Below are 11867 nucleotides of genomic sequence, written 5' to 3'. Positions count from 1 at the left end.
ACCGAAAAGAAATCTGCAATTAAAATACCGAAATTCTAATTTTAAAAATATTAAACAAATAAATTGAAATTTTTATGGATAATATTGTGATTTGTAAACTTGATTTTATATTCAGAACCGAATTTGATCGAATTCAAGTGAATTGAATATTTTACTGAAATTTCCATGATAGTACGTTGTCGGGTGGAATCGAACCCGAGACGAGAACGTTGTGCCTGACAAGGCGGCCACTTGAGAGCACTCCAGTAGGATGCTGAGATTTCAATAAACCAGGAAACCGATCCTATCGGTTTCCGTGTCGATTTTATACTGACCTTATATGTCTATTTTCACAAATAATTCTATATATAAATTATTTGTAATAAAGATTTAGAATTCTATATCAATTTTAATATGTATTAATCATATGTTAATACATATTAAAAACAGCTTTATTGGTTAAATTAAACGTAAGCTAGGTACCTACCTACACCTTGATCATAGACTATTTAGCTGGCAATTATGAAGAAAGTAAGGCCGCGGGGCTTTCTTAAGTCGCTCACAATCAAATTTGGATATACCGAGGCGGGTTAATCGAGTATTAAGTAAGGAAATTGGCCTCGATGCAATGATGAGAAAACCTTACTGATACGATTGTTGTACTGTTACAACATACAATCCCCATATATCCTATTATTAATATTATAAACGCGAAAGTTTATGAGTATGATTGGATGTTTGTTACTCTTTCAAGCAAAAACTACGGAACAGATTGTAATGAAACTTTACAGTTATATAGCTTACACATCAGAACAACGCATAGGCTATAAATTTCATAGACAGGCACAGCTAGTAATATTATATTGGTAATTATAGGACTAATGTTTTCATTGCTAACATTTTATGTTAGACAAGTTCACTACACGCCTAGAAACCATAGTGGACACTTCCTGAAGAATTGACCACGATGGTCTAATGACCTAACTTTGTCCTCATTTTAACATCCTCCACTACTGCAACACCTGCGGCCCTATAGCACAGGCCGATGTACTAATCCATATTCATCCATTAATAAAACAACACTATGCTAGAAATTATATTAGTTTTATAGGTACTGACATAAATAGGGATTGACTGAGATAAAAATCCTACAGTATTCTAAAATTGTATTATGTTGTCTGTGATTTAAGATATCGTCAATTTATGTGTTTTTTATTAAAATCAACCTCAACCTCGGTGGTATAGTTGTTTAGAATGCTATCTTATTAGCTTAGCTTCAAACGAATGACCCGCACAATCCAATCGAATCTCAACAGCAGTTAATAGTCGTAGTTTGCTAAATATGTACATACATTGATGTATAATTGCATAATTACAAGCAGTTGATATATGCCATGGAACTTACACTGTGTGATTTTACATAGCTGATGCCAGAGAAAACAGAGAATTAATGTAGTAGATTACTGTATTGCCACAGACTATATTTACAGCTCCCTACATTATAACACATATCTATTAAAGTATCAACGAAAAGAAAAAAAAGTTGGTAATAACGAAAACAAAAATATTATCTCAACTTTTAACTTAAAAATCGTTGTTTTACTGGCATCACGCTTTACGGCCCAAATTCATCTGTGCAGTGGAGGAACACTTGTGTTTTATTTATCGTTCACCTAAAGCTTTATGATCCATAAAAAGACATTTCCAGGCGTTCATTTGTTATACAAGTATCTAATGTCCTAGTTTATATATTGCCGAGCAGGTGCCCTATAAAACATCATAATTTATTTCTGCAGACCAACGATAATTTTTTTTATTAACTCGGCTCCTTTTTTACGGGATTGAGCTGTACGTTTGAATAAACCATAACTATATAACGGTAAAGGGTAATAAAGAATAATATTATAAATTACTTTCGACACTAAAACTAAATTTTAAAGCAGCTACTAATGAGTTCAATAAACACCTACTTAATTATAGTCGTTATTAGTTATGCTACTTATTTCATTTCTTGTAGCGAGCAAACTTAGTTCTATTTATATCCATAGATTTTATTTTTTTATCATTTGCATAGATTTAGATATACCGTTATAATTATTTTCTAAATATATAAATTTGCATCCATATTACAAGTACTATTGGATTCTGTTATCTTTACAAACCAAAAACAATTTTTTAATCCATTAAAAAAACAGCATTATTTCTATTTTAACAGAAATTTTATTTTATTTTAAAAGTAAGAGTGAATGTGAGAGATTCTTAAAACACAATAAGTACCTTTATTGTGTTTTAAGATTCTCTCACATTTAAAATATTGTATAACATGATTCTTTGCGAAATTGATTAAACAACACATAATGTTGAGTTGGTTTACGAACTTTTATTCTTAGATATAAATCTTACGCGGCTATTATTTGGTTTCGTATTTACTAAAAACGAATTAATCCATATGGTCACTGTATGTAGTATTGAAAAATATATTAAAAACTAACAACGCTATACTTACCTAATATCTAAGTAACCGACGCGACATGCTAATAATAGTAGGCACTACTTCAAGTACTTCTATACGTAATAATATATAAGTATCCGACGTACTAGTAATAACAGACACTACCGTAAGTAGACCCTATTGATACTGTCATAAAATGTGTGGAACAGTACATAATTTTACATGCCTCATAATATCTACGTATTTTAAACTTGATGATACTGATTAGATTCTTGTCAGTTCTTCTCTAATTAAATTACATTCTGCAATAGACGGCAGCATACATATGCACATATATAGAAGTTCATATTCTACTAAGTATATTTGTATGACATATGACCCGATTTATAATATAGGTATGTACTGTATACAAAATATAACAGAAATTAAAACTTTAGTGAATAGCTATTTTATTTAACTTATCATAAGAACAATGACAAGGCTCTAATTGTACTGTCAAAATTGTATTTTAACCACGTTTGCAGAATAGATTTAGATTAGTACATGAAATTTCGTCCTCATGCGTAAATATAATCTCCCTGAGAATCTCCACAAATCTCTTAAAATGAGTAAGTGCTTGCTGTAAGCACCCTCGTGCGCTTACAAGACATTAAGAGGGTACTAAATTTACATAAATATTCCTCTTATCGCTTTAATTAGATATACAACATGAAGCTGCTAAAATTCTGTTATTGAAATAATAAATTGTACCTAATACATAATAGGTATAAATTATTATATCTAATATATATTTTCAAGCAGTTTTAATAAAAAATATTTAAAATAAGATACTTGATTTCTTGTAATATCCGCCTACTTAGAGTTATAATCTGCACATAGATATCTATCTGATTTTAAATAGGTAAGTATTATATTATAGCATTTCTGTATGCACTAACAGAAAAGTTCATGTATATCATCATAAATACTTGTTAGCTTATGAATTATCTTGAAATTGATAGTCACCACATATTTGAATGATTGAGCTGTCACGTAGTTAGTACCTAGTCAGGGTCTTAGTCAAGGTGAAGTCCACATTGAAAAATTAATGCAAGGACGACAAAACGCCTACGTGGCACCAATCAAACTGTCAACCTTTGAAATATGACGAAGCGGCGCCATCTTAGTCCCATTACGCTTCCTTCTCGTGTAACTCGATTCAGTCAGACCTGTACACCAAAGTAGCTAACACGTAAACGTCAAAATGTCTCTCTACACATCTAATAGCCTGTTTCCAAACGCCATTCCTAACGGGAACGCTACACAAATGGATGATAAACCAAAGAACAGAATGATATATCTGGACGTCACGCCCGCTCGGACACCATTTAAGAGATTAACTTCACCAAATACTGTAGCGCCGTTGAAGGATAATCTCGTTAACCCTATAATTAGTAAAGATATCATATATGAGAATATAAAGCCCGTATTTACAATAATGAGGCTCATGGGCGTATTACCATTGACCAGGCCTAAACCAGCTGTGAATCAATTCCAAATAGCATCACCCTCTATGTTGTATTCAGCCATTGTCTATGTTTCCCTTGTTAGCTATGTACTTTACTTGTCACTTCATAAAGTTCAAATATTACGGACAACTGGTGCAGAGGGAAAATTTGAGGAGGCTGTCATTGAGTATCTGTTTACGGTTTACTTATTTCCTATGATCACCGTTCCTATACTGTGGTACGAAACACGCAAAATTGCTGCTGTTCTGAATTCTTGGGTCCAATTTGAGGTAAAAAAATTATATATTAATTGAAATATAGTATAGAGATTTGTTTGTTTATTGTTTAACCATCGACATTCAGGTGCATCATTAGGAGCCATAATCTGTACACAGACGTAGGCTATGTATGGCTGAAATAATAATAATCATCACATAATATTATTAAATTAAATTTTCATCTGAGTGTATCAAAATGAAATTAATATATCTTCAGAGACGTCGCTAACTATGATCAACAAGCTGAGTGTATCAAAATGAAATTAATATATCTAGATTGATTATAGGATTATAGGAAGTGGAGCGCTTTGTGTGGAAGGCACGAGCAGCACAGGACCGATCGTCGTGAAGATCTTTCGTTATGTAGCATCATGTTGCTCTGAAGTAATTTAATTTAATACAATCTATATAAATAGTCGTAACAGCGAAACAGCTTCACGTCAGATCTCATGTAACGTTCGTGATACCGCTCATTCTGTACCTAGAACTAAGGTAGTATGCGCTATGATTTCACTACTATATCAACCCTTCATCTGAAACACAGCACACGAAGCAAATTGCTCGAAGGCAGACAAATGTAGGTGTGATAGCAGTAACCACGCAAACCAACACGTAAACACACTTATACAGTGTCTACTTTTCAATTCTAGACAAATAATTAAGAAATTATATTTTTTTCACAGGTTGCATATAAACAAATGTCTGGTCGATCACTGCCAATAAAATTGTACAATAAAGCGCTGGCTATTGCGATAGTTATCCCTGTTCTCTCCACTACATCGGTAGTCGTCACTCATATTACGATGGTGCACTTCAAACTTACTCAGATTGTTCCATACATATTCCTTGAAATATTGACGTACATATTGGGAGGCTACTGGTATCTACTTTGTGAAAGTCTCAGCTTCTCTGCTAGCATTCTGGCCGAAGACTTCCAACAGGTAGCCTTGTAATTCGAATTACTTCACATTTACTTTGAACATGTTGCTATTCTATTCTCCTTGTTATCGTCTACCTTTCATATTTTATGGAAATTCTGTTATTATTAAAATTTAACATGAATCATTGAATATCTACATTTTATAAGAAAGTAGGTAGCTAACAGCGGTTTTGATAATTGGAAGTAATTATTTTACTAAATGATTTTTAGATAACTCTAATAATAATAATAATAATAATAATAAGTGATGTGAGGATATTTCTGAAATTAACAAAATTAACATTTATTGTAAAATTTATATATTTTTTATTGCAATTTGGAATACAGTAACAATGTATATACATATAAAATTATATACAATTAAATAAAATTCTGCTCTAAATCAACTGAATTCCAAATATTTAAGAAAAAATACTGTTCTTACGATTATTCTAGAAGTATTTTGTAGGAAGTAATTCCTAATTATCGTCCTCAGGCACTGCGCTACGTCGGTCCTGCTGGAAAAGTAGCCGAATACCGCGCTTTATGGCTAAGACTTAGCAAAATTGCTCGTGATACCGGCATCGCTAACTGCTACACTTTCACATTCGTCAATTTATATTTATTCCTCATTATAACTCTCTCGATTTATGGCCTCCTGAGCCAAATCTCTGAGGGTTTTGGAATTAAGGATATAGGCTTAGCGTTGACTGCCCTTTGCAGCATTTTCTTACTATTCTTTATCTGTGACGAAGCCCACTATGCATCTCATAATGTGAGTAGATAATCTTTTTACTTTACAATTGCTCATTACTATCTTCAAATACTTGTAATGTTTTTGATACAAAATTGGCTTGCTAAACAATTAGTAGATAAAAGTATTACAAATAATTAGGAAACCAGTTTCAGTAGGTACTGGAATATAATTGTTTTACTAACTATTACTAATGATTCCCTAGTGTGACAGCCAAAATAGGTACCTAAGCACCCCTACCCTATAAAAGTTGATGGTCTCTTCTCTTACGCTAATAGTTGCCCTCAAAATCAAACGGGGATCGAAATTAGGATGACCTAGCCTGAGCCGAGCCGAGGTTCGAACCTTAGCGGTGCCCTCAGACTAGACTAATTTTCTAATGTCATCAGATAAGTCGAGAACTTTTCTAGGATTATATTGTCTGGCTATCCCTTTTATAGCAATCTATTAGCTACAATTTCTAATAATTCATCCCATTAATGTACTTACCAATTAATTAGTATTAAGTATATTATGTATATTCCCCAACAGGTCCGTACGATCTTTCAAAAGAAACTGCTAATGGTAGAGTTATCATGGATGAATGCTGATGCGCAGACTGAAGTGAATATGTTCCTTCGCGCGACTGAGATGAATACTTCCCAAATCAGTCTTGGAGGATATTTTGACATTAATCGTACTCTATTCAAATCTGTACGTATATTTATTTATTACTCATATGGATGTAAATATTGTAGAAAGTTCATTTTTGTTCATCAAAATAAATTAAAATTCGGCTAACGAATTTTTATTTATACATTAATGATAATAAAGACAACAGGAAAGGAACTGCCAAACATCAACATCAGTCATGGGCAATTTGTTTTGTTTGTAATGCACACTACCGTCAATAAAAGTAGGATTTCTAAGATTTTTGAACTCATCAATCAACCCTGTAGTCTCAGTGTAAAAACCTAGCTTTAATTTATATTTGTTCACAAACAGTTGATGGCAACAATGGTGACGTATCTAGTGGTGCTGCTGCAGTTCCAGATAAGCATACCTGACGAGAACCAACTAGAAACTGGAGAGGAATCAATCGCAAATGTGACATCGTCCGTTACTGAAGCAATGACAACAACTACCACCCTCACAACTATACTTACAACCTTGGCTAAAAAGAAAAAGAAACATTAATATATATTATATTAATACTTGTTAATATACATACACATAAATTAGAAATACCTAATAAAATAGTTCTGACAACAAGTATAGTTATAAATTTCATGGTAAAGGGCTACATTTCTTCTCATTAATAAAAAAGTATTTTTGTATCTTCCTTCATCATTTTTTCATTATTTCAACCATCTTAAATTTATACTATTAAATATCTTATGTGCTATATACTAAATATCCCATGTAACTGTAAAAAGAAGAAATATATTATTTATTTTCATTATTCAATATACGTTCATGTTCCTCGTAAAACCCTTCCTACAGTAACGTTAAGTAGTAGGTATGTATCCACGTAAGATAAATAATAAAACTGATCCATACTTTTAGTTTAGTCTTTAGAGAAGAATAATAGTAACACATTTAAATTTGGTAAGTAAATAAATACATAATATATCTACATAGAAAAACCAGATTATTATTAACAAATAGTAATTAACATCAGTGGTTTACAAGGGGAACCGTGTAATTCCTTTACACGGTTCCACTACAAGGGGAACCGTGTAAAGGAAGGCAATTATTTATCATTGTAAAAAATCCTCAGCATTCATTTTTGAAATTATGAATTTCAGTTTAAATACGACTATAAGATGCCACTTCATATACCACAGGGTTTTCCAACGGAAGATCATTAAATGATACAAGTGTAACTTAACATCTATATATAACGAAGAACTATTTATACTCATTGGTTTTATTTATTTTGATAATGTAATTACCCCCTAATCTGTTTTGACATTTTTATCATAGGGCGTATGTTATGTCAATGTCATTGTCAGACAAACTATGTACAAAAAGAGAATTTTCTAGTTTTATCGAGAAACCTATAGAATAAAACAATTACCTCATTTTGTATTACAACCGTGCCTGCTTATTTATTAGTAGAATAGAAAGTAGAAATATAACAAACATTTAATTAAAGTACAAACAATGGTGGACTACAGCAAATGGAAAGATATAGAGGTTGGTTCTCGAGACCTTATTCATCCATTTACTGTCTGTTTTTGTTGGAATCTTCATTAACGACTTAAATAGTTTTATTATTCATACACGTATAACATATATATAAATAAATATATTTCAGATTTCTGACGATGAAGATGAAACTCATCCGAATATCGATACGCCGTCGTTATTTAGGTGGCGGCATCAGGCCCGAGTAGAACGCATGGAAGAGCGTCGAAAGGAGAAACAGGAACATGAACAAAGAAAGACTGAAAACATTAGAAGGTTGGCAGAAATCAGAAGGAAAATAACTGAGAATACCGAAGGACCCAACTTGGACACCTTGAAGAAGGAACTTGCTCAATTGGAAAAAGAAGAAAAAGAAATCAAAAAGAAAGATGAAGACCTAAATAAGAAAGACAAGTTAACACCTTGGAATGTGGATACAATAAGTGAACCAGGGTTCACTAAAACTGTTATAAACTCTAAACCTGTCAGAGCCAAAGATGAAGGCTTAAGTGATGAAGAGAAAGAGGCCAAAATGAAGAAATTCATTAAAGAGAATGAAAAACTATTGAAGCAATACGGCATGCTGAGAAAATATGAAGATTCTAAGAAATTTTTGCAAGAACATAATCATTTAGTGTGTGAGGAAACTGCTAACTACCTTGTCATATGGTGCATTAACTTGGAAATGGAAGAGGTCAGTGTATATATATTGATATATTTTTGTTTCCACTGTTTTACATATATTTAGACAGGTATGACTATTATAAACTTAACTTTAATTAGTTACTATACTTATAATTGTTCTTTTCATATATGTTTATTATAATAACACAAACATTCAATAAATATTTAAATTGTCTTGCTCCTTGTTGGTTGTTCATATCAGATATTACCAATTTCTTCATTATTTACTGGTAAAAAATAGAAAATAGTCTTAATTCTATGCAATAATATTAAAGATGTAATCTTAATTGGTCAACAGAAACATGAACTCATGGCGCATGTGTCTCATCAAGTGATCTGTATGCAGTACATGTTGGAACTTTCCAAGCAACTGGATGTAGATCCAAGAGCTTGTATTAGCTCATTCTTCAGCAGGTAAGTTCATTTTATTTAATTAAGTATGTGTGGCTTCTAATTATCTTCATTTATTTCCAAGTACTTTATTACAAAATAATATTTTAAATGAAATGACAACAATAAAGAAAGCATCTATTATTTTAATCATAAATAAATTTGTTTTACCATTTTGGGAGTTATTTTAAATAAATTAGAAAGCTGATTTCTTTCACCTTAAATCTTGTAAATAAAAAATTAACACACCCATTTTTATGAAACACAAACAGACAGACAGTTTTTGTAATGTCTCTATTTTATTAGAGATGAAGGAGTATAATGTATGTTGTACATATTGGTTAGATTCACCAGTTAAAGCAAGTTCAACTTTAAAATAGTCAAAAGTTAATATTATTCTGCTACAGAATTCAAGAAACTGAAAAAACATACAAAGATTCATTTGATGATGAACTGGAACAGTTCAAAGCTAGGATCCGAAAACGGGCTGCAGAAAAGATACAGGAAGCTATCCGTGAGGCAGAGGAGGAGGAGAGAAAGGCAAGGCTTGGTCCAGGTGGTTTGGATCCAATTGAGGTCTTAGAAGAGCTTCCACCAGTGAGTATTATGAAATTTTTTGTTTTCCTACCTTAGGGTAACTAACTCTTTCCTTTCCTATACAAATTTTACCATCAACTAACATAACTTGAATGATATACATACTCTCACCTCTTCCATCACTATGACCCATAGGCTCACAAAGTATAATGTCAAGTAATGTTATGTGGTTAAAATATTTTATGGAACTAGGTTATGGTCATGTTAGAAGTTGCAGTTCAAGTAAGAAGTAACACCAAATAGTGAACACTAGAATTAGAAGCTATGCCCGAGCTTTTCCCCATGCCTGATGATGCCTCATTCAAAGATAGAGAAAGTAGTAACACTAGTAGCGTGGTCTCCGCACTGAATACTTGTGATCTCACATATGCTTAATGGTAGCAGAATGAAACTAATAATATAAATCTATTTATATTGAAAAAAAGTCTTTGTATTTGTACATTTCAGAGTTCAGAATTTATTAAGTCTTACAAACCTTTTCTGTCTCTAATATATATAACTGTTAATGTTGTTATAATGCAGGAACTGAAAGAATGCTTCGAAAAGAAAGACATCCCATTACTACAGGCTACCATTGCCAAGATGCCTGAACAAGAAGCAATTTATCACATGAAACGATGTATAGACTCAGGCCTGTGGGTGCCAGGTGGAGGTGATGATTCTGAATCCTCTCCTACGACTGGCACAGAAACAGAAGAAAATGCACCACCTTCGGTCAGCACTGATGATGTTGACTGAAATTTAACTCATGAACTACTCTAATATTAAATGTAAGTTACAATAAAATAATGATTCAACTTCTATGTTGGTCATGATATGTTGAATTGAGAATATGAACAAGAAATGAGAAAGTCTTAGGTTGATGTTTGGAAATAAACATGGAATGAGTTTTATTAATTTAAATCAAACAATTTATGGTGGCCATTATTGTTTTTTGTCTGTATACTTTACCTATTTCTTTAATATTAAATAAGAGGCCTACAGAGGTTAATTTTAATTTACAATAAGTTACTCTATTTAATACTAATAACCTAATAGAAATATGACATGTGTACTAACTTGATTTATATATTAGTTTCTTACATAACCAATTTTATAGACTGTACAACTAAATCGGAAGTAGAGTTTTACAGCTACATGTAAAAATACGTACACATAAGAACAAGCTTTTTATTGATTGTAGCATCAAACCAAGTCAATAAATACTCTCTCAGGAGATACAGTATCAGCTATAAATATACTCAATAACCATGTCATTCTAACTATTGAAAAAGAATCATTAAAAACTATACAAGTAACTTCCCAAGCTGTGCATATAATAAGAGTACTAAACAATTTACAGAAATCTAGGATCATCAGAAGGTGAAGCAACGTTAACTACACAAAGGAAATGTGTCTTATAGTATCTTAGTATTTTTTTATCTGCAATTGGTGATTTAATAAGCAAATAACTATTTAATTTATTGTGTATTTACACTTTAAATATACCTATATAAAAATCCACTGCCAAAATAATGTCGTCTAATATTATCGAAGCGTTACATCTGAATGTTTACATGCCATAAATATTGTGACTGTAATAAAAAAGTGTCGCCTGATGGATGAGAAATTGTTTTGCTGGAAGGTGAAATACAAAAATAGTGCGTAACAAATTGTTTTATTGATTTACCCGCCCGCTGATCTGATTTTTTTTTAATTAACTTACTTTAACAGTTTTGATATTCTCCAGTTCTGCGCTACTAGTATTGCACTGGCGCAAATCATACGATCTCTGTATACTCTTGTTCTTTCTATTTCTTCTCTGATTGTTCTCATTCCTTTTTCTTTGTTCCAATGAATTTTGCTTTATTCTGAAACCGTTGAAATCTCTATGTTGGAATTCTTTGCTGATCTCGATGCCGTATGTCCAGATTGGCTTTATTATGGCTTGTTGTCCATCAATGATCCTGACAGTCCATCTGATAGTGTGTTTTCCAGTGTTAACCATCGCCTATCCATTCATGGGGTGACGTAAAACCATGGACAATGTTCGGATTTTCATTGTTGCAACGTGTGACTAATAATATATTATCCGATGTTGGTATGTCCATTACTAAGATACAATGTACCATGTCTTGAAAGGTAGAGTAGGTGTCGATTTTGAAAAATTCATAAGATT

At 32.1% G+C, this 11867-nt stretch overlaps 2 protein-coding genes across 3 annotated transcripts; both read left to right on the top strand.

Annotated features, from left to right (window-relative positions):
- The first annotated feature begins 3446 nt into the window (after positions 1-3446).
- Positions 3447-7065, top strand: LOC131846400 (gustatory and odorant receptor 24). Its single transcript, XM_059195682.1, has 5 exons — positions 3447-4208; positions 4880-5137; positions 5612-5890; positions 6401-6562; positions 6854-7065. Exons 1-5 carry the CDS (start codon positions 3675-3677, stop codon positions 7043-7045), a joined length of 1425 nt encoding a protein of 474 aa, XP_059051665.1. The 5' UTR covers positions 3447-3674; the 3' UTR covers positions 7046-7065.
- An 800-nt stretch (positions 7066-7865) lies between these two features.
- Positions 7866-11349, top strand: LOC131846451 (hsp90 co-chaperone Cdc37). 2 transcript variants are annotated; one of them, XM_059195759.1, is made up of 6 exons: positions 7866-8047; positions 8169-8732; positions 9021-9136; positions 9520-9709; positions 10232-10479; positions 11052-11349. In XM_059195759.1, the coding sequence occupies exons 1-5, from the start codon at positions 8015-8017 to the stop codon at positions 10445-10447; spliced, it is 1119 nt and encodes a 372-aa protein (XP_059051742.1). In that variant the 5' UTR covers positions 7866-8014; the 3' UTR covers positions 10448-10479; positions 11052-11349. The 2 variants fall into 2 exon arrangements, with proteins under 2 accessions (XP_059051742.1, XP_059051741.1); XM_059195758.1 differs by lacking the exon at positions 11052-11349 and having other exon boundaries at positions 10232-10945.
- The last annotated feature ends 518 nt before the right edge of the window (positions 11350-11867 follow it).

This window comes from Achroia grisella, unplaced genomic scaffold, assembly GCF_030625045.1.
Source record: "Achroia grisella isolate CSIRO2021 unplaced genomic scaffold, CSIRO_AGI_Agris_v1 utg511, whole genome shotgun sequence".
Taxonomy (NCBI): Eukaryota; Metazoa; Arthropoda; class Insecta; order Lepidoptera; family Pyralidae; genus Achroia; species Achroia grisella.
Note: the sequence above shows the minus strand (reverse complement) of the source record. Positions and strands in the feature narration are given on the sequence as shown.

What these genes read in the sequence shown, in the direction of transcription:
- LOC131846400 (XM_059195682.1), top strand. Translation starts at nt 3,675, where the DNA reads ATGTCTCTCTACACATCTAATAGCCTGTTTCCAAACGCCATTCCTAAC. An exon ending in TGGCCGAAGACTTCCAACAG is followed by an intron (nt 5,138 to 5,611) that starts GTAGCCTTGTAA and finishes TATCGTCCTCAG; the next exon opens with GCACTGCGCTACGTCGGTCC. An exon ending in ATCGTACTCTATTCAAATCT is followed by an intron (nt 6,563 to 6,853) that starts GTACGTATATTT and finishes GTTCACAAACAG; the next exon opens with TTGATGGCAACAATGGTGAC.
- LOC131846451 (XM_059195759.1), top strand. Translation starts at nt 8,015, where the DNA reads ATGGTGGACTACAGCAAATGGAAAGATATAGAG. An exon ending in GCAAATGGAAAGATATAGAG is followed by an intron (nt 8,048 to 8,168) that starts GTTGGTTCTCGA and finishes AATATATTTCAG; the next exon opens with ATTTCTGACGATGAAGATGA. An exon ending in ATTAGCTCATTCTTCAGCAG is followed by an intron (nt 9,137 to 9,519) that starts GTAAGTTCATTT and finishes ATTCTGCTACAG; the next exon opens with AATTCAAGAAACTGAAAAAA.